At 40.0% G+C, this 22,880-nt stretch overlaps 2 protein-coding genes across 7 annotated transcripts in view; one reads left to right on the top strand and one right to left on the bottom strand.

Moving 5' to 3' along the window:
* LOC138718801 (poly(rC)-binding protein 3-like) overlaps positions 1 to 13,464 on the top strand; it is a 499,598-nt gene extending 486,134 nt beyond the window's left edge. For 4 of the 6 annotated variants that reach the window (XM_069853378.1, XM_069853380.1, XM_069853377.1 and 1 more), the window contains one exon: positions 12,561 to 13,464. In XM_069853378.1, coding sequence (XP_069709479.1) covers positions 12,561 to 12,621 — 61 coding nt within the window. In that variant the 3' untranslated portion in view covers positions 12,622 to 13,464. Of the gene's footprint in view, positions 1 to 2,614; positions 3,059 to 12,560 lie in introns of those variants that run through there. The other 2 variants (XM_069853374.1, XM_069853376.1) reach the window with 1 other exon arrangement.
* Positions 9,495 to 22,190, bottom strand: ZNF830 (zinc finger protein 830). The gene is made up of 10 exons (XM_069853381.1): positions 22,043 to 22,190; positions 21,839 to 21,938; positions 19,515 to 19,635; positions 18,951 to 18,984; positions 17,370 to 17,584; positions 16,947 to 17,037; positions 16,240 to 16,303; positions 13,470 to 13,550; positions 12,046 to 12,122; positions 9,495 to 10,170 (listed from the first exon to the last, which is right to left on the bottom strand). Exons 1-10 carry the CDS (start codon positions 22,156 to 22,158, stop codon positions 9,987 to 9,989), a joined length of 1,083 nt encoding a protein of 360 aa, XP_069709482.1. The 5' UTR covers positions 22,159 to 22,190; the 3' UTR covers positions 9,495 to 9,986.
* Between the last annotated feature and the right edge of the window lie 690 nt (positions 22,191 to 22,880).

Below are 22,880 nucleotides of genomic sequence, written 5' to 3'. Positions count from 1 at the left end.
GACCCCTACCCCTCCCAACCTCTTATTTTTTTTTAATTTTTTGGAAAGAACCTTAGATTCTCAGTAATGTTTTCACCATCAAATCATGAAAAACCCTTTTGTTATTTCTCTTCTTTAACACATAACATGTTCCTCCTTTGACCCTCATTTTCCCTTTTTTTCTCTCTCTCCTCCCTATCCCTCCCTCTCGTCTGTCCCCCTCGACCACCGATCTAATCCTGCCCTTTTGTGGTTGCTGTCCCTCTGTCCGTCCCTCCCTTCCTCCTCCTTCCTCCTCCTGGCCCCACCACCCTGGCTGGACCTTCCCAACCTGTTTGTTCCTCTTCCTCTCTTCGTTTGCAGCTTAGAGATGGCTAAAGTCAGCACCCAGACCGCTTCCGTCACGACCCCTGTTGACCTCAACATGAACCTCTCTCAGTCTGCCACCCCTACCTCCACCCCCACCTCCATGGCCGTGCTGGCGGCCGCCTCCGCCGTTACCGTCAGTACCCCCCCTCCCCTACCAACTCTGCCAACCACCCACTATGCCGTTCCTGTCTCCAGTCTGCTTGGCATGAAAACTGTCCCACTCCTGGCACTAAATGCCGCGGCCGCCGCGGGGGCCACGGGGAGTTTGTCCGCTTACACTGCCAAAATTCCTTCGACGAGCGGGGTTAAGAAATCTGACCGCCAGAAGTTTGCTCCATATTGAAGGGATGAGACACAAAGCAAGCTTTGCCAGCTCTACCAAGTGTCTGTGGTAGATCCTAGTTATCAAGGAAACAATACGGCATCTTTTTATTTTCTGTTAAATTGCTAGTGTTAACTGTTTCCAATTCGAGTCGACTTCCGCTCTCCATAACGACTAACACCCGGGCACCACCTACCAACTAGTTCCAACAGCAGGTGGGCACCAGCACTGGGACTCGCTTTCCCCCGGCAGGGTCGCCCCCATTCCAGCAAGGAGACATCTAGGAAAAAAAAAAACATAAACAAGGCACAATTTTTTCAGCCAGGTCTTGCTCCAGCACTACTGCCTGGCATATAAATACACTCACATCCATTTGAAGAGATCCCTCCAGCTGCAGAACAATTTTTTTTATGCCAAATTGGCAACTCTAATGATTTTTCTGTTGCTGGAGACTGCGAAGCTGGCAGTTCTGATGATTGCTGGCGCCCCTGAAATCCCACATGAAGTGCTGGCCCCTCATTCATAGCCTGAAGATTCCCATCTTCTGTGCTTCTGCAAGCAGGAGATGGGGACAGAAAGTACCAGACCTCAGGTACTTCTGGTTACAACTAATGAAGCTTGCTGGTCTGAAAAAAATGGCCAAATTAAAATGATTGGATGACAACAAGAGAAAAAATATCAGGCACCTGTGCCTCTCCACTTTAATCTTTTAAACGGTGCAACAATTTTATTCTGGTTTGGAAAAACTCTGATTTCAACTCTACTTGAGACAGAGAGAGAGAGCAGGCTCCTTCCTTTTGCACACAGATGTTTTACTCCTCTATATTGACGAAATACTTAGGTCTCCAAGTACTTAATAGCAGGAACAAATCAGACCCACAGTCACTATACTGGTATCCTCTCCCACGTATATTTTGTTCAGACAAAATGATCATTTTTTGTTAGGTTTCTGTACAAAATACAGCCCTGTTTAACTCACCACTAGTCATGCAACTGGGTTGTATTGTAATTATGCATAAAATCTAGTGCTTAGCAAAGGACATTCAAAGGTTTTGCTGCCTGGCCAGATAACATCCCTTTAACAAGAACTCAATGATGTTCAGGTTAACTAAAACCAGACACCTAACTGCTGCCAAACCGAAGAGAGCTGGGTGATGTAACTGACTGGTTGCTAGCTGTTGGAACTAGTTTTTAACTGCATCTCCCGTTTGTCCATCCACCTTCTTTTTATTTTCTGTTGCATAACTCAGTAATGCAATATTGTTTTCCTCACAGCTTCCAAATCCAGAATCCCATTAGCCCACCATGTTCATCCACCTTGCACTCCTTGGACACAAAGCTTTAACAATTAAACTGTATTCAGTGCATTTTAATATAAACTAAAATCAGAATGCAAATGCAATACTTTTTAAAACATGGTATTTCAAAATGTGTTATTATTATTGTATAGGGCTAAGTACGATCTCAGTATTTTGTGTCATTTCTGTATTCTGTGGGCTTTTCCTCACCTTAGTACCTTTGCACTAAGCTTTGTCACTGTAACCCTTTGTAGAACTGCCGCTGTTACAGTTTGCACTTATCCAAGTGGGGGTTTTGGTTGGTTTTGTTGTTTGTGGGGCTTTTTTTTTTTTTTGGTCATATGTATATAATGAAGGAGAGACTGGAAACAATGTCAAGGTACCTCAGCTATTTAACAGCTCTAGAAAACTGCTGTAAAATTGTTCTGGACTACTGTAACTCTTTCAATAACTGACATTTTAAAAACAAAAAAAAAACAACAAAGCACCAACCTCTGTGTGAGAAAACTTGCCTGCATTGAAATGCTGTTCTATGCTGGTTGTACTCAAGTGTTATTTTTTTAATAGTGAGAAGATTTTTTTTTTCTTTTTTTGCCTTTTTTTTTTTTCTCCTTTTCTTTTCCTCATTTTTGTTCCTACATTTTAGGCTGTCTTCAGAAGTTACTGGCCTGGGGGCTCTGTAATGTATCTCATCATGCCCTAGTGCATTAGCCACCAGACAGGACTTTTCCAAAGCCCCATGAGACAAAGCTTTCTATGGACTAACCTACAGAGGAGTTTCTGCCATTTCTAACTTTCTTATTATTCTGACACATCAAAAGAAAATACTTTCTTTACTCTTTAAGCAACTGTGCTTCCTAACTCTTGTGTTGCTTTCATTACTGTTCCAGTTTTAACACTGTTGTGGCTCCTAACATAAAGCAAAGTTATTTTTGGGGGTTAATTTTCATTGATGTTCATGCTTTGGCTAATCTGTATGAAAGCATGGGCCATTAGTGTTCTAAACCACTGTATTCAGCTAGAGACTCAACAGTAAATTAAATAAGACGTTTTTATAAATAAATTTTTTTCCTGATTTAAAAAAAAAAAAGAGACGTGGTAGCTTTGTGCATACAACTGTTGTGTTGTTTAAACTTTGTTCTTTGTAACCAAGTTGCTAATTTGTCATTTGAGAAACACTATTTTATGGATTGTCAAACTAAGATCATAGACAAATTGCTTGTTTTCATTAATGATTAAAGGTTTCATATTATCACGCTTAAGGTCCCAGTGCTCATTGGGAAGAGAGTGTTATAACTGTGCAATGCTGGCAACGTTAGAAAGTACATGAGACCATTGTCAGGGATGATGAGTCTTGTCATGATTAGATGGAGCCAGATCGTGTAATTAGGGGAGTAAGCATTTATTTCTGCCATACCTTATTTTTTTAACAAAGTTGCTCTTGGAGAACTTCTCACACTGCATAGAAAGGACAGAATTTGTATCTGGTATTTGACACTGGTTTGTATCAGTCTCTGGTTGGGGGTTGGAACTAGATGATGGGGGTTGGAACTGTATGATCTTTAAGGTCCCTTCCAACCCAAACTATTCTATGATCCTGGTGGTTTCCCACACTGATTTTAAGATCAGATACTGTGGAAAGAAAAACAATACCAAACTTAAGTGCTGAGTACATTATTGCTAAGTCCCTTCATATTTTCCCATTCCCGGCAGCACTGTTCTGTGAGGAAGCTTCTAGACCTTTTGCCCTGCCAGGAAACCAGCCCAGCAGCTGCAAGGGAGCGTGACAACTTGCATTAAAAAGAGAGACTGGAGAGCTGGCCCAGAGAGATGCCTCATCCTGCCCTGCCGCTCTGCTTGAGCCATTCAGCTCCTTCTTTGAATCTGCTGAAGCACCGCAGTCACAGCTTCCAATTCTCTCTTAACTTGAAAGTGAAAGAAAGGGGCTGGCCCCAAGTTGTTGCTGCATTCAGGGCTTCAGGCTGCCCTCTGGCCACCTCTCCTCTTAGGGAACCGGTAATTCATATTTACCGCTTTATCCTCATAAGAAAACAGAGGGTTTGGCAGTGCAAGTAAGTAGCATCCTTAATGATGTGAGACTATTGCTGCAACCTGCATCTCTACTCTACTAAGGTCTGTATTTGTGTTTAGCTTGGGGTCCTGGCTCCCCTTACTACCCTGGCTGAGTACCTGTGGGGCATATCACTAGTATTTTCCACAGACTTTAGGGTACAGAAAGCTCCTATGTGTCTGCATCTTGAAACTGAGCCTGGAGCTATGGTATGGCCAAGATGTGCATACAGCTTTTTCAAGACAGATGCAGCCACAGAGCAACTCAGAATCACAGAATTGTTCAGGTTGGAAAAGAACTTTAAGATCAGGCTGCCAAGGATGATTACAGCATGCCTCATTGCATCCCAGCATCTAGGAAACCTTATCAAATGTTGAATTAGTTACTCCAACACTTAGGTCGGAAGAACCATAGGCTGTAGTACTATATTACTTAAAATATATTTAACTTCAAATGTATTTAACTTCTTATTCTTGAAAGGAGATCTGAAGCTGCTTTCACAGAGATCTCCATACCCCTCATTTCCTAAACACATACTGTTCATTTCCTCAACAGGGAAAGCTGTTTCTCTGGCTAGTGCAAATGAGGAGGGGAAAAAGGAGAACATTTTATTGCAGCTCAGCACTAAGTAGGTCAAGGCTTTGCTCTCCCAGTAGAGCTGCCAGGCAAAGGGCAGCAGCAGCTCTGTCAATTATAGCATTTTTCACATAAATAATTCCGATGTGCCCTGCAGAATTGGCTAGAAAAGACTGAGAGTTAAGCAAACAAGTGCAGGGGCATGTTTGTGTGGGGAATGAGGAAAACACCAACAAAGGAAAAGAAGTCTTTTGAGAGGGCTTTTGCAAAAAATGCAGTCAGAAATGTGATACAGTCGAGTCTAATTGAGGACCCATTTTAATTATTTCAGTTGGAAAAGATTTCTGAATAGCAAGAAAAAGTTCCTGGGTATTTTTTAATATACAAAACAGGTAAATAAAACATGAGAAGATACATCCGGAGGGAGCGGGGGGAAAAGTGAAAACATTATCCAGGATAGAAAACTAAAGCACTTGTGCCCAAAGGTAGATAAAAGGAAGTAGGCACCCAATATGAAAAGGTCACTGCCCATACAATTGAGAGTTTCCAAATGACAGACAGCACAAGCTCTGCAGCTTTCACATCATCATATTGTTATCAGAGCTCTGGCAAATATCTCAAATGTATTCCAGCAGCTCTGTTGTGCTTCTCAAGTGGAAAAAAAAAAAATAGGAAGTATGAATGCTGTCTGGAATAGTCAACCAGAAGGAAAACAAACAAGGTCAGAGGTATTCAACCACATAACCTAGTCCAGAGCTAATACGTAGGGTGTTTTCTGTTCTCAGACACAGCCAGAGAGCACCTCTAAGCCCCAAAGTGCATATTTGTGCCAGTCAAGGCTCCTAAGAAGCTAATAGCATAAATCTCACTGATGCCATGAACAAAGGCACCTGGTAAGTGCCTCAGCCTCACAGGGCTGCATGGGCATGGTCCTGAGGTTTCACAGGACAGTCTCAAAGCATGCGCCGAACCTTCTTGGTCCAGACTAGGCAGAAATGGAAGAGTCACTCTTTTTTTTAATTTGTAAATACACAACAGCATGAAAACAAACACTAGCTAGGGAGAGTCAAATCCAATTTCTTCCATAGCCTCAATCTCGGCTGAATGTATTTCAGCACTACTTACATACTTGGAACAAGACCTTCTTCTCGGGTGAGCATCATGATTATCGAACAAGGAAGTCACACGTGCTCACTAATTCAATCCTTTTACATTGACGCAGGTTCTACAAGGAAGGCTGAAATTGTTAGGCTGCTCAGCTAGATCACAGGAACTGTCTGTTCGGAAGACAGCATAGAGAGGAGGGATTTGAACAGATCTCATGCATCCTCTGTAACAACCAGTTATGGAAGGCATTGGTCCTACTGCTCTGTTTTTTGAAGAAAGACCTGGTTTAGGTGTCTACACAAGGGAATCACTCGCATTTCGTTTCCCAGCTAATAAGCCAGGATAGTTCTAAGTGAAGTGGAGAAGATTAAATGAAAGCAAATAGTGAAAAACTGCTTCACCATAGAAAATTTCAGTCTCTTGGCGCGAGCCTTGCATCTAGGGATACAAGACTGGCATATGTCTCAAGATAGTAACTGAAGATAAGTGTTAGATTCATCTGATGTTACCTAACAAAAGGGATTTTTTTGAAACATTATATAATCACATTGTGGTTTGTAATGACAGCTACAGCATGATTCCTATCGGCTGAATGTCTGATTTCCTAAAGCAAGCTTTTCTGATTGTAAGAAAAAAGAAAGTATTTAAGTGCTGAAAACTTTTGAGTAACAACTTTCCGCATCAAAGCTGTTTCTAGCTCAGTGTTTTTAAGAAGATAAAATGCAGAGAATTTAATTACAGTGGCGTGTAATGAGCAAAATTTGTCTCTCCTCAAATTGAAGGCAGCAGGCCTGACCAAAGCTAAGGTTAATGTTCATTTTAACCAGTATTTGTAATTTTGAAGCAAATTCTAAAACTACACACTTCACTGGAGGGCTGACAAACAATCGTGTTAGCAAATGAGAATATTGTTTTGTTTGTTGTTGTTAGTTTGGTTTGGTTGTTTTTGCACAATCACTTTTGGGCTCCTCTGTACCAAATACAGCGCTTTTTTCCACATCTACTTCTAAATCACAACAGCAGAGATTTATTTCTTCCATGGCAGGAGAGAAGTCAGCACAGATTACTATTTGTGACTGACTACATTTGCCAGAGAACAGCTAACTACCAACAACTGGTAGTTGCAGCTGTAGTTGGCTGCTCCCTGCAGAGCTGCTCCTCAGAACTCTAGTTTAAACCCACACGTGCCCACACACATTTTGGCCCTGGAAGTCACTAGTTTCAAAACCACTGAACTGGGGAATCACAACTATTTTTTTGGTAGTAAGAAATTGCATAGTTCTTAAATATGGGCAACACCTCTTATTATATCAATACAAAAGGATTACAAAAGCTGTCTTCCCCCTTAATCCTGATTCCTCAGTTTTTGGAAGTCCTGGAGATCAGAGAATTGAAGTATTCTTTTCAATTCTACTGTGCTAGAGATTAAAGCTTCATTTTCAGTAGTGACTATGGACAGTGCTAGTTACTAGGACTACTTTCATCCTTATTATTTAAAAAACGAATTCAAGAAAGTTAAGAACTTAGAAATTAAGGAAATGCATATATTTAATAACAATTATTCGTTCTGGTGGCTCATCAGAAGTTCATAAATCTTTGTCTAAAACTGAGGACAGATTTAATGTAAATTAATTACGCCTACATTTGTCTAAGACGCAGGAGATCATTTACTTTAATAAGTTAGCTTGACTGTGCAGTCGGGTTGGAATAATTCCCTCTTGTCCCTTACAGCCACGTTACATTCACTGCTAAAAAGAGAGATAACTTCTTGACACAACAGAATATGTACATCAGTGGTCACGTAGCATACAGATAGCAAAGTCACTTCTTCACAAAGCTCTCCAAAAGCTTTGTTTCAAATTGCAAAGAAACACACGGTTGTACACAACAAGGTGTATAAAACTTGTATATAGCTCTCTATGTGGATCTATGAGATTCCTCCAAGGGAAAAAGCATCAACTCTTAAACAGGCAACAACCAAGAGGAACCAGTGCTGCCAGTTACTTCCCCAGCAATACATAACTCACTGGCTGGTCCATCCTCATTACTGTTTCAGCAGAAGTTATGCAAGGATAATGAATAGAGTGATGAGTGATCTGGTGTTTATTCCTGCCATCTATTCCTAATAATTAAAACAATGGGCTGCACTGGTTTGGACTGGAATGTACAAGCTGCCTCCACTGTGACTAACCTCACTGCCTTCAGCTTCTTACCATTAGGTATCTCTGAAGAGAAGGGACACTGAACTAAACCAGCTGAACAGTTTTAATGCTTAGATACTTGCAGACTCATGTACAAAATTAAAGTTACAGATATATGTACAAAAGGGAAGTGTAAGCTATAAACTCAGAGCTTAACATTTTCAGTCCGTGATGCTCAATGTGACTTGATTTTAGTCACATTTTTCTCTCTGACATTAAGTCAAATGCAGGGAGTGGTTCTGAAGTTCTGTGTTGACAAGCCAGTACACTTTGTTGAGTGAGGTCAGTGAAAAGCAAAGCAGAACAGTTAGAAACTTAGCTTAGCTCTTCTCAAGAGTGAAAACTGGGAGAGTATCTTTGGTTTTCTTTTGAAAACAACTGCCCATCTGTTCATATTTTACCACCTTCTCAGCTGAAAGTTCCCTTTGTAGTGATAAACAGACCTAGACATCTTTCACTTCCATGACAGGCACCATATACATTGACATTCAAATGTTTCATGCTATAGAAAGAAATTTTATTTCAGTTTTAGCCTAACTGAGTTTTCTCCAACTTGCCAAAACATTCAGTATTTGTTTCAATACTCTCTGAATGTTTCTATATTCTGCATTTCAATACTTCCTGAATGTTGCTATCTCAACAACAGCACCAATTCATCCAAGACTGCAGTATCATGTCAAATATTTTAGCAGCAACAGCTTCTTACATTTACGGTCATTGTATCAACCAAAAAAACAACGGCTCTATGTGTGAGCAGGAATAGATGCACCAGTCTGCTAAGGACCATGGCTTGAATTCTGACAGCTTTATAAACATATACAGAATGGGCTCCCACTATACCATATCTTTCTTACAAAACACGCAAACCAAACACCTAGCTTTAGTTTTCCTCTTTATTGCTTGGTTAATAAACATCTTTGAGGCAAGTAACTAACTGGTTTTAAAATGTGAATCTTTTAAGAAAAGGAAAATGTTAAGCGGTTCCTTCACAACTTTATTTTTTGATAAAAATCAAACCACACATCTCCTCTTTTTTCAAAAGTCCTCAGCAAATTTGAAATATTTTAAGATTTGCAAAAGTAAAAAAATATGCTTCGTCTTTTTTAAAAAAGAGACAATTTACCAAAGCTCAAGGTAGTTCTGCCTTCCATGTCCCAGTCTTAAATTTGTTGGTTCTTCATTTTTACTCATCTGTGTTTTTCAAAACAGAAATCAGTTTTAGACACTCTCTGTTAGTAAGATAGTATCTTAAGAAAGCTTCCAGTATTTGCAACTGGATAAATGATTTTACATTATTTTACCTCATCAGTTTCCAGTGCAGCACCTTCCTCTCTGTTATTTTGTCCCTCTTTTAGTTATGCAGATATGTACCCATTCTGGTTTCATCCCTCTGGTTTAAGAAAAGTGAGGGATGCTACACTACAGCTGCACTAAAGCAAAACAAGATGCTATCAAGAAAAATATTCGGCACTGCCTATGGTGCATCACAGAGTATACGCTGTGGAGAAGCTGTAGCTCACCATTTCAGAGCTTGGTCCTTACATGCACAGAGAAATTGTAACAGATCCTGAAAAAAATGTACATATTTTATTGGGAGCTGGGGCAATGGACAGAAAAGCACTTACAAAGGTTAAGATAATATAAATGCATAATATTTTCCTTTCCCTAGCCCCCTAATCTGGGAAAACTCCAGACACTACCACTTTTGCGGGTCCTTTACCTCTATACACAATAAGACAAGTCTCAAAATTACCAGATATAGTTAATGCTTCCAAAACCTCAGAGATTCTTCAGTTACTTATTAATCCCCTTAAAATACCTCTTGTAAGAAATCAATAATTTTAATAGGAAATGTGCATTCAATATTGTAAAACATTTGCAATATACAGTTTTTACAGCAAGTAATACACCACTGCAGATCTAAAAAGTTGGGGTTTTTTAATACACTTGGCTTTTTACCATTTCACAATCCTCTTTAAATAAATATTTAACACAAGTGTCTCACTTCTAACAATGGAAGTAACTTCACGTATCAAGAGAATATCAGTGGTGTTGCAGAAATGCTACAATAAAGCCCCTTTCACCCGCCAGTCCTGAGACAGCAAATCCTGCAATTCTTCTTCATCTTCACTACCAACAGCCTCATCCTCTTTCTCTTGAGTTGCTCTTAATCTCATGGCTTCTTTTAACTTCTCTTTCATCAGATCCTGACGGTTACGCAAAAGCTCAACACGGCGATAACATTCACTGTTGAAAAGTAAACCAACAATTAATACTTGTAGTCTTTACACGTTCACTGGATTTTCTACAGGGCTGAATTTTGGTTCTATAATTTTGGATAAAAAAAAAGCTCCATGTCTTCCCACCAATTAAAAAAATAAGCTTTCAATATGCTAGTGCATCTTCTCTGTGTTAATGAAGCGGAAACAGAACAGAGGAGAGATGCAGTCAGTTCTCTAGCAATGAAATCTATTCCAAATGTTTAACAATGGCAGTACTACCACAAAGCATTTCCAAAAAAAACACAGAACCAATATCCACTTCCACCCAAGAAGAGATGCCATTTATGTTTTTCTTATATGGCAGAAAGGTGAGATATCAACTGGCTCTCAATTTTGATAACTTAGTGGTGGCATCTCTGTAAAAAGTAGCACGAGCGTTCAGAACCTTCATCTGCTTTCTGTGTGCTATAACAGAACATTTTAAGTAAACACAATCCTTGAGTTTCAGTTTCCCATCTACTAAAAATGTTCTGTCCTTGTAATATGTTTTATAGTTATTATTCTAGCCATTTTAACAGCGTATATTGTTGAAAATACCAAGTAGTATCAGCCTGATTTAAATACATCTTTGCTTCTTTCATTCCTATTTGCTAGGGAGAGTCAACAAAGAAAACTTATTATCTGGATCCTGTTCTCCTTTGCACATCTACAATACGATTACTTACAGGCAGCCACAGCTTAAGATTTGATGGCTACAGAAAACAGGAATGCCACTGGAATTAATTTGATCTTGAATTTAATTTGAAACAGTCTGCATTTATAAATGCACCCAGAAGACAAAGCTACAAAAACAGTCTTCAAAAATCTAATTGGAAATTTTATTTTGGGAAAAATAATTATTATGGTAACAAACTTGAAATTCTCTACACATTTCTGAATCTGGTTCTATGTACTATATGCATCCTAAGTGACTGATAAAAAGGAACACTCAAGAACAGCCAGGTTTAGCTCAAGCCCTCCCCAAAATTACGTGAATATTGTTAAAAGGAACTGCTGTAGTACCAAAGCTCAGTTCAAACCTAACATTATTATTATCATTTGCCAATTATCTGTAGAATGCAAATTTGGTCAGGTGGTTTAAGTCTTGCTTTAATTTTTAGTGTTTTCTTCTTGTTGCAAGGTTCATTAAAATCTGAATTCATCTTTTTCTTTTCAATCACTAGCGTTGCCATAATCACTGTTTAACCAGTGTGTTAAGCTACACGATAATGGTAACAATCTTCCACTAAGCTGTATTTCAGGTTACTCAGAGTTTCAACTAATGCTGATCCAATCGCTACACGAACCATTTCAACAAAACAAAACAACTCCATTTCATGTAATCAAGTGCACCATTCAACAAAACCTTTAAGTATACTTTTATGAGAAACCAAAAGAGTTAGTCACAGAACAGGGTGTTTTCAGTACAGCAAATGGATGGTCACAACACAAATCTCACTATTGAAATTCTACTTGCAGTACAGACTATCGGACCTTGGTTTTTAAAAATGTTCACATAAATTCTACCTCAATTAGAATTCGCAGAGAAATGGGGGTAAGGGGACACTTCGCTCAAAGAATTTGCTTTCTACTGCTTTATTTTGCTCATGCCTGCTTGCTGTATTTTTGGTGATTCTAGTACATTCACTCCTAGGAAATAATTAACACAACTTTGCACCAAAAATCATGTTTTTATTAGGTATCCTTCCGCAACTTGAGGGAGTCTGTCTTTCTCCTTTAAATATTTAGGTGATTAATGAAAGGTAGCATTGCAGAAAATTAAAATTACTATCACTGTAGTCAAATAGCAGTTCATTACTGCTGGAGAACAGAAAGTTTGAGGAAAAATTGATCTACTTACATCTGCTCGTCAATTTCTCCAATCTGACGATCTAGTCGTCCCTCCTCATCCTCTTCCGCCACTATTGCTTCTGAAATCTAAACCAGAAAAGCGATAAGAGAATTCACTTTCATCCTGAATCCCACTGTTGTTCCTCTCTGATGTCTGTCTTCCCTTCTTCCTCTCTACCTCAAGTCAATGCCAATCTCCTATATGTATACTCCCACCTCCACAAAAGACACTGAAGGCGAACACAGAAAAAGACTTGTGATTTGGTTTAATTTTAAATGGAAACTTTTTCTTTCTTAAAACTAAAAAATTAAAAGTAGTTTGTCTGCTTTGGGGTTAACTTTTTGAATTTTTCAATACACTACTATTTCAAACTAAGCATAAACAAACTACGTGCATCCAAAGTCTGAGGCTGAAATAGGAGCTATATCCCAATGCTTGGGACTTCATTGCACAAGCTTATTGAAATTATTGGTTAAATATTCACACTAGATCCCGAAGTGTTTCTAACCTGTTATTTTTTTCAGCATATACTTTCTCAAATCTGAATGTCTGGGAGATGCTATGCAATCAATGGTCCACGCATAACTGAGAAGATTCCTTCTAAGCTGAAGAATTATCTGAATGGCTAAAGCTAGCAAAATGTATCCACCACTGCTTCTGTATGAACATTTCGCTCTGTTTATAGTGCTGACCACTTTAAAATGAGCAATGACAAATTTTTTTGCATCACTTCCTTCACAGTTAACAATTATTTACAATTAAAATTTAAAAACCAGCAAACACTCCAAGGGAAGACCGAGACCACCAGGCGTCTTTAGTTACAGTTTTACATTGTACAAAAGGGCAGATAAAAACCCATTCCAGGAAGATTTTCCATGCAATGCTAAACAGTAAAAAAATGGAAGTACAGAAAAATTGTGGCCGACCTACGTCTCTCACACACTAAATTTTTTGTCACTTCCCCAAATGTTGGGGTTCCTTTCCAGTACATTTAAACTAACCATAAAACCCAGGTTACCTACACTTCACAGACCCTTTTTGAAAAAGACAAATGGGTGGTGTTTTCTTCTGTTTTTTTTCCAAGGTTAAAGTATGGATATATCTCATCTGAAGAAGAGCTCACGACTGTGTCCTGTTTGGATACAGGACACTGATCAGAGGTATATGCTACCTTATTTAAATACAGTTCAACAAATGTAATTAGATACATGTCGATGACTGGATCCTGATCAAGTTTTTCCAACCTAATTCCTCTTAAGTGGAAAATATAAGGAACCCTTTGCTCATTTATAAAGTGCATTTAACCACACACTGCATTGCAACAAACAGCTGAGAAATGCAGATGTCAGTCATTCTGCAGAGCTGCATGAAACTGTTGTTTTCCTTATTGTGTATAGTATTTAGAATCAATAAAAATAGATTCCATTACTTACTGTGTTGACCTGTCGCATTGCCTTTTGAAACTCATCCCATTCTTTGTCCATCTGATCCTTTGGAGCATCAACTTTTCGCACCTAAGGAATGTGAAAAAACAGACTTATTAACAATTTACATCTAGTGACTCTCTGGGGCACTGTAAAGCACCTGGAGGAATAGGACAAATTATGCTGTGTTCTCAGAAATGCCTGGTCGACATACTTCAAGTGTTACTTTATGCGTATGAATAAGAGACTGCAGCGGCACAATGGTTTGGGAAGAAAAACCTAACTCTAGTCCCGGCCTGAAACAAGGTCCTAGACTGTATCATTAAAGAATAATTGACTAAGAATGGACGGTGCGGAATGTTTGGATTTAAATAGTGACTAAGTCTGTTAATTTGATGGTCTGCAGTTTCACTAAATTCTTCTGTGAGCTGCCTGTTGAACAGTATATAGTGGCTATCTCGCAAGCCAGAAAGCAGTGAATTATTTGCCTTTGGCGTAACATAAAATATCAAATTATCCAGTCACTAGTCTGACTGGTGTTAGGTAGTCTGACTGTATTTCAAATCTAGTCTAGTTTTGTTGGCTAAAATAAGAAATAGTACAGCTACATACCAGTTTTAATGACATGCAAAGCTTTTTCTTCTGAGGTAGACAGCATTAATTACTAAGAAAAGTCAACTTAAAAAACAGTAGCTGTAAGAATGCATTTAAGATCTACAACTAAGGCAATCAAAACCAGATTGTGCTTTTAATACAAGTGAATAAACAAGATAATTTACCTGTGTAACCAAGACTTCCACAATTCAAGACTGGAAGATGTGGCATATAATGTGTTAGATAACAGATTATGCCTGGCTCTGGACTGGGTCAAAATTATATAGCTAGGAGAACTAAGCAGTTTTAATAGAATAATCCATGACACCATCTTTTTGCATTAGTTTTATTTTCCCTTTATTTGTTTCTCTCTTTTGGTAACACATCAGTCATCATCACGGTAAAGACTACAGTTTGGTACATTTTGTTCCTGAATGATTATACCAAATCCAGTATTATGAATTAAGTTTATAGAATGAATTAGAAGCTTCCAAGCAAACTACGTACTCGGAAGTAATAGTCACCATTTCATTTTTTTCTGTTCTGTGATTATTTCTATCATATGTGTATGTACTGTGTTATTACGCATTGTGGTTGTCTTTTGTAATTCATAATTATTTGTATTTCTTAAAATAAATTTAAACACTAAAGATACTATTTTTTCCTTGAAATATTTATCTAATCCAGAATTCATATGCTTTATCAAGTCCTGATGTAAAGAACAAACATTTTCTAAGCCCACAATCTCCCTTACAAATGATCGCTGTTAATACTGAAAATAATCACTTGGTGTATGTTTCCAACACAGAATCACTGCAGCCATCTTAAAACAGGCAGTGTCACAAACATCCTCCTTCCCCTACTTATTAACTAAACTTAGAAAGTGTTCATTGAAAAGAAGAGCACCTGCAGGCAATTCAAGGAAGAGCTTACTGGAACATGTATTCACTTGTAAATTTTATCAGCTGAGGTGATAACCAGAACAAAGGTCACTAACCAGAGTCCTCACAGATTTAGACAGGCATTCCTGCTTTATACAGTTTCACCAGGAGTTGAGAAGCTTAAGTATCAGAAAAATTTCACGTTCCAATTAGTCATATGCAAAATAATAATAATAAAAAAAAGAGCTTTTTCAGCTACATATTTCAATTTCAAAATGTCATTATTCAAAACTATTCACATATGCCAACACATGGCCATGAGAGGTGCCAAAAGAATCTTGCCAGAGCAAAGAGACACCTAAGCTTGCGAATGGAACAGTGGGATTAACTGAACATAGAGCAGCATTATTTGGAAGGTCTCCGAGTCAGAAGTCAGCATTTGACCTCACAACTCAATTTAAATACACCAGCTGTCTTCTGAAGGCTGAACAATAGGGAGATACACTCAAGGAAAATAAAAAAAAAATAAAAAAGACTTTGAGCCTACAACACTATTTCAATCAAGAAAACAGAAAAGCCATCAAATCTATGGAAAATTTAACAAAAGAAAAAGTTTGTATTTCAATTATCAGTGTTTATTTTGGTCATCATTTTGTACCGTGCAAGGTGAAGGAAGTACAAATTACTTTGATCAAAATTGCAGGATTTTTTCTTGTTGAATGCCCCCATTTCTTTTCCGAGCATCAAAAAAAGACACAGTGGTAAAAGACAAGAGGGCTGTAAATGAAGTTTGCTGTTGCAGAACACCAGTACTAGAGGTTACAGTGTACGTCAATCTACATTCCCTTAGGATGAAAATAGCTGTACTGTCGGTCACACAGTAACTCTTTAAGACTTTTCAACAGAATCTCTCAAAGGACATGAAAGAACTATTTTTATATCCTCAATTCAGAAACAGAATTGGATGTACAAATTAGGTGAAATGCTTTTTTTGGGGTAACTCAAAGAAGTAAAATAACAGGTGGATTGTCCAAATTGCAGTTCTGTATTTTAACCAACAAATAATATTTCTTTGGTTTTCTTTAAGAGCCACAAGGAACCACAATCAAAAAATACATTCTGAGAGATGATTTACAAGCTCTTCCTGCCTGCCTCTGTCCCTTTTCATCCTTCTAATTAATATGGAATTAAACAGTTCAATCATTTTCTTATATTCTGGTATAATTAATTACCCTTCCTACTCAGGAAATCATTAAAACTGGCAAGAAATAAATCCAGCAGCATAAAGACAGCAGATCACTTACTTTTGCATCCACTTCAGGATCATCAAAGAAGCCTTCTGGCAAAGCTTCAGCAGTGTTTTCTTTCCTGAAATGTTTGATTACTGTTATCTCAAGTTGACACTTTACAACCTCTTTACTGTAGAGTTAAAAGTAGCCAAGAATAAAATCCATGTTCTTTCATAAAAGGACCTAGAAATACAGTGAAGTTTTTTTATTCCCCAAGTTTTACCTACAACTGACAAACTTGTTTCTTTGGTTTGGTCTTACCTAACTTACAAAGAAGTTCACTGTCAAAATAAGAGCTTAGGCTTTTTAAACTTTTATTTCTAGTGTGCTGAGCCCTTAAACATTTAAACACCATAGCCTCTATTTTTGAAAGCCTAAACCACTGCCAAAAAAATGCCTAAGTGAGCTGAACTTTTACTACAGAACAAACAAGTGGTTTTCTTTAAACAGTTAAATGAAGCCATTGACACCCAAGCTTCAAAATCATCCTGTGTCAAAATGTGCAGATAGATGCACATAAGAGATGTTCCACCCTTATCATCATGCCCTTAGGGTGCAAAATACATGCCTGAAATCATGCTAGATGCTGATGTATATACAAAGCATTCTGAATACAAGTTAACAACATGACAGACTTTTAAGTAATCACAGTCTGTATTTCCTGGAAGGAAAATGTTTATTTACTATTCCCGAAAGTATCGATACATAATCTGACTGCTTACCTTTCCACTACCTTCTCTTGTACCTCTGGTTTCTGTATGGATCCTGAATGGGAAACTACAGGAGCAGCTGCAGGTTTGCTGTCAAAGAAGTCTACAAGAAAGGACAGAAGCCTATGAACAAAAAGAACAATGTATAAAATTCTTCCTAGGTGGGAATTTCAATTAATAACTTACTGAACCAAGGGAAGAACAGCCAGACATTATTTCACTTGATAGCTTTTAACAATTAGAACACACGAATCAATAAGCATGGCGAGAAAATACCACAGTAATGAGCTAGCAAAGTCTCCTTTCTCTAATTCCAACATTACACACCCTAACCAGCTAACAGCAATAATTAAAAAAATAAACAAAACTCCTTCCATCATCAGTGAAAACACAGCTACTCCTTACTAAATCACTTCTTATTTCAGTCACTATTACCTGCAGGCAGAGAATTAGTTGCTACTTCTTGAGTTGGAGGTGGAATTTCAGTTTTATTCGTAACAGAAGATTTGTTTGATTGATCTTGTTCCTCCTCTTCATCATCATCATCATCGTCATCATAATTTCCTGACAATAAACTGGGACCTGGACCCTTTAAGAGTTGTTCATTTGCACTAGCTTGCTCTTTTTCATCAAAAAAGTCTGCTGGTAGCCTAGTAAAGAACACACAACATGACTATTTCAAACTTTACAAAAATCAGCTGAAGTCTAGTATCCGAAGCCTATCCAGTCTGTGAGCAACATGATCTTTTACACGTTTTACAATACACTAAACTGCGCAGCTACCAATGCAACCACTGTCTGTGGGCAGCACACATTTGTTGCTTTCACTTGAAGTTGCCCAGAAATGCTCAGGTTAATTCTGAAAACACATTTCAGTTCCATTTTTGTATTTGAATATTCACGATCAGAAACATTAATAAAGATATCCCATAACGAAGTGCATTTGGAGGAACGGTAGCTTAGAAAATTCTGGTTTTGTGTTCAGAGTTATTTGCATCAGTATACCTTCTGTGAACACATTAAATACAAAATTCATATCTCAGCAGTCACACTTACATCACATAAACCTCGATTACCGTCACGTATAACACAACTGCTTATTTCAGGCACCTACTGCTGCTCAGAACTGCAGCTTATAAGAGTCACATAAGCTCAGCAATGAGAAAAACTAGATTTCCCTAGAGCAGCTGCAGGCCGCCAAGTCAAACACTTTTCCAGGTTATACGTTAAAATAATCATACCCATCAATTTAAAACCGAACAAACCTCTCAACTGGTTATTTTGCACACGCATACGCAAATTCTCTACAAGGTATGTGTCTTCTAGAGTCAAGATAACAGCACAAAATATCTATGCAAGATAACAATAATTTATCCTGTGAAAAAGAGAGCAGGAGACACGCAGGCTTCATGTGACATCTGCCACCCCCACAAAGATGTCCAAATACTGTCAGAAATCTTGGGTGGCAGTAAGATGCTTAACTTGATCCCTTGAAGTCAAATGCACTCCTTTATTTGTTGGAATTTAACTGCAAGATATGCATTTATATGGATTTTAAGTGACAAAAACATCTTAATAAAGACCTGTAGATGAAATTTATCAGTAGTTTTTGTGAATAAGTATCATTTAAATGTACGTGTAAATATACATTTTACATTTGTCTTAATTTCAGACTCCTGCCTTTTCTGCAGTATGCTGACATTAGAGTGCACGTCACAATCTAGTTATTTTCATTCTAGCAAACTGCATAATACCACCACATATTAATCCTTAAAAGGCTGACAGTAAGAGAATTCCTGACTCTAGACTTCACACCACGATTTTATCACCTGCACTGAGGAAGATGTTGCCACATTTAGGAATACACACCCACATTAGAAAATAAGCAGAAGCAGGGATCTGCTGATTCTCTGAATCTTCACCCTTGGCTAAGGGAGGAAAGACGAGGAAGAACAGGGTGGGAATACAGCAGTTGGTACAGTTACAAAAAACTAATATGCAATAACATCTACTTACCCAGACGCAGACGTGTGTGGCTTTTCATCTGTACCTGTGGAACAGCCAAGAGTCAATCATGCTTTGAAACGAAATATCCCTCAAACAGACTCCTACCACAGCAGCAAGTTCACAAACGCACACTTTCGTGCATTTCATGTATTTGCACATTCAATAGCACCAAGGGAAAAAAAACTATCTTTCCTTTAGTATGAACTTTTATTTCATTCCTGGTTTGAGGTAAATGAGTAGCTTGATCCCACTGAAAAGGACTAAAACCACTTCAGGGTAAATGCTTCTACTGTTTAACTTACAGGGTTTGTGGTTCTGCTTGGACTCAGTCCACAGCTCCATGACCTAATTTAACCAACAAGCCAGATGAAAACTAGATAAACTACCAAAAGCACAGTTTTCTCCCGATCAGTGAACTTGCAGAGAAAGATAGAATGATGGGGAGAAAAAAGTCTATCAGTCTTTTGTATTCACACTCACTTCCATAAGAAAACAAAAAAACCCAAACAAAATAAATAAACAAAAAAAAGGCTAGACTCTGACAAGTGCTTGATAAGTACTTTTTCTCCTTACCTTTTACTCTCTTTAACTCTGCATTTTCTGTGTCAACAGTTTTTCTCTTGACAGGATGAGATGATGTGCTAGTAGCTGAACTAGTTGCTGTCTGCTTTGTGCCTTTTAATTCTGCAACTCTCTGTAAAGAAGTACAAAATTCAGGAAGCTTTTCTAGCAGGAACTTCTGGAGCACAACTTTTAGAGCAGTTTATTCCAGTGAGCTACAATCTTTCTAGAACAACACTGCTGAAATACATATCATGGATACCAAACCAAGACCAATGTTTCTGTCAGCCTCCTGAATGATGTGACATTGAGGCAAAGGAATCAACCCTTACACAAGAAAGGCTACAAGAATGAGAAAGGAAATGCTGAGATCAGTGATGTTTACAGCAGCAAAACCAGTAAAATACTGGTGGAAGGAGCAGGAAGGCTAGACTCATCCTAGGGTCCTGGAATATTGTTTTAAAATTAAAACACAGCAATAGTATTAAAGATATGTTACTGTTCCTTGCCGCAATGACCTACTCAGAATGTGGGCAATGAACTAGGAACCCCTCAGTTCTTTTGGTCTTTTCCTCACTACATGTAAAATAAATAAATAAATCTCAGCAATCACTAAGCAGCAGCAGCAACATTTGAAAGGATAAAAAAAATTGAGATTTAAAGTTGCATCCAAGTTACAAGCTCTGTGAAATTGTTTTAAAAGTTATTTACCTTTACTGTGAAACTATAAACAAAAAACCCCAAACATTTTCTTAATGACATGTCCCTTAGTAAAATACACACAACAAAGAGATCCCAAGGAGGGTTTCCCAGCCCAAGCTGCACACAAGTGACAGCTAAGGTTGGAGAAGCTCCATTTTAAGAGCACGCCCCTTGAAGTGCACGGGCCAACTCTCCCAAGTGCTTGGCCTTCCAATAGTTATACAGGTTTTAAGAAAACAAAACAAGACAGAACAAGCAGGCTTGTTTTAACACTACTCTCTCCTGGCAGATGCTCATGTGTTACCCACCAGTATACACCTCCACAAGCATAGACTCACAGAGATTAGAAAAGGACTCTAAGATCACCCAGTCCAACCATCAGCCCAACATCACTGTGCCTACTAAATCATCTCCCAGGCACCCTGCTCCAGTGCTTCACCACTCTTTCCGTAAAGAAGTTTTACATAATATCCAACCTAAAACTTGCCTGGTGCAACTTCAAGGCCATTTCCTCTTTACCTGGGAGAAGAGACCACTCAGGCAGTGTAACCTCCCCTATCTCTACCCCTTCTCATCCAGACCCTGGTCACTCCTGAACAAAAACCCATCCAGCCCAGCCAACATCAAATTACAGTCCATGTCCAGTGCATTTCATGTCCAGGCTGGTCAACACAAAACAAGCAAGTCTAAGTGCCCTCAATCAGCAGGCAATGCTCCTTCTAATTTAAGCCAGTGTTCAGCTTGCCTTATTCACAAGTTATTAAGCTACCTGGGGTATCTCTGAGCTAGCTACCCTGCTGTCACTTCTGTCAGGCTACGGCAGTCTGTGAAGGCTCAGCAAATTAAAACTAAGTATGTAGTTACGGAGCTATCTTGAAAGCTTCCCACGTTAATGCAGCAGAGGGTGGGTAGCAGGGTTTATGAAGCAGATCTCTATGAAGTTCAAGGTGGTGGAAAAAAGTAAAGCAAGTCTTAGAGCAAAAAGAATCATAAAACAGTTCGGGTCGGAAGGAACCTGAAAGATCATCCAGTACCAATTCCCCTACCGTGGCCAGGTACATCCCATTAGATCAGGCTGCCCAAGGCCCCATCCAACCTGGCCTTGAACACCTCCAGGGATGGGGCAGCCCCAGCTTCCCCGAGCAACCTGTTCCAGGGCCTCACCACCCTCATCGTGAAGAATTTCTTCCTACTGACTAATCTTAATCTTTCCCCTTCCAATTTAAAGCTGTTGCCTCTAGTCTTATCACACTATGCCCTTGTAAACAGTCCCTCCCCAGCTTTCCCGTAGCCCCTTCAGGTACTGGAAGGTCGCTATAAGGTCTCTCCGAAGCCTTCTCCTCTCCAGGCTGAATAACCCCAACTTTCTCAGCCTGTCCTTACGTGGAAGGTGCTCCAGCCACCTGATTATCTTTGTAGCCCTCCTCTGGACCCATTCCAACAGCTCCATATCCTCACGTTGAGGACTCCAGACCTGGGCACGGTACTCCAAGCGGGGGTTCCCCCTTCTCCCCGTCTCCGCCACGTAACCCGAAGTTAAAAACCTGAAGAGAAATCCGCGGCCGCTCCCCCCTTCCCGCAGCGCTTCCACAGACGTGTCCGGGGTCCCGGTAAGGCCCCGGGGGGTCGCTCACCTCGCGGTGCTGCTTGCCCAGGACGTGTGTCTGCCACAGCAGCTCGCTCTTCACGGCCGCGTTGCACAGCGAGCAGCTCAGGTGCCCCAGGCTGTTGTACGTGCCCGCCGCGTTAAGGGAAAGCGCTGCCACGCGGGACCCCGACCCACGGCCTTTCCCCACCCCCTCCCCCAGCCCCTTCCCCGTCCCCCGCGCCGAGGATATTTGGCGAAAGGCGAGTCGATCCGCTTCTTCCCCGCGTTCTGCCGCTGCTTCTCCCGCATGAGGCGCCGCAGCTCCTCCTGCCGCACCTGCTTCCGCCCCGCGCCCAGCGCCGCCATCTTGCGAACCGGCGCGCGGCACGGCGGGAAGGGCGGGGAAACGAGGGCTTTGAGGGGACGGGGCCTGGTGAGGACATAGAGGGGTGGGCGTGGCTTAGCGGCCAGGGGGGCGTGGGTTATGGGGGCGGGTTTCTCGGAGGGAGACCAAGCTCCGCCCCGTGTGGAAGCAAGAGATGAGGGGAGAGGGGGCGGGGCTAAGGAGGGGCGGGGCTTAGGGTCTGAGGGGCTTTAGGCGGGAAACTAGCCCCGCCCCCCGCCCTGCAGACTGAGGGAGAGGCGAGGGGGCAGGGACTATTGGGTGAGGGGGCGGGGTAAGAGGAAATTCAGTGGCCTCTGGCCCCAAAAAGTGTTCTAATGAAGTGATTAAAAAAAGGAAAAACACCCAGTACCTCCTATACACGCAAGTTGCCCAGAGACATTGTAGATGCCCCATCCCTGGTGGTGTTCAAGGCCAGGCTGGATGAGGTTTTGAGCAACCTGGTCCAGTGGGAGGTGTCCCTGCCCATGGTAAGGAGTTTGGAACTGGAGGATCTTTAAGGTCTCTTCCAACGCAAATTATTCCACGATTCTATGATACACTCAGATCCAGAAGCCCTCAGTGTACAACACACCTGTGAAGCTGTTGATCTGCTCACAGAGTGTCCCTGGAGGCTCTCCAGGGACATCTGGTCAGGCTGGATTGATAAGCTGAGGCCAATTGTAGGTTCAATAGGGCTGAGTGC

This window comes from Phaenicophaeus curvirostris, chromosome 3 (assembly GCF_032191515.1).
Source record: "Phaenicophaeus curvirostris isolate KB17595 chromosome 3, BPBGC_Pcur_1.0, whole genome shotgun sequence".
NCBI classification, from domain to species: Eukaryota; Metazoa; Chordata; class Aves; order Cuculiformes; family Cuculidae; genus Phaenicophaeus; species Phaenicophaeus curvirostris.
The sequence above is the reverse complement of the archived record's forward strand: the minus strand, read 5'-3'. Positions and strand labels throughout refer to the sequence as shown.

What these genes read in the sequence shown, in the direction of transcription:
- ZNF830 (XM_069853381.1), bottom strand. Translation starts at nt 22,158, where the DNA reads ATGGCGGCGCTGGGCGCGGGGCGGAAGCAGGTGCGGCAGGAGGAGCTG. An exon ending in CAAGAGAAGGTAGTGGAAAG is followed by an intron (nt 16,304 to 16,946) that starts GTAAGCAGTCAG and finishes CAAACATTTCAG; the next exon opens with GAAAGAAAACACTGCTGAAG. An exon ending in GGAGAAATTGACGAGCAGAT is followed by an intron (nt 10,171 to 12,045) that starts GTAAGTAGATCA and finishes ACTTTTCAACAG; the next exon opens with TGAATGTTATCGCCGTGTTG.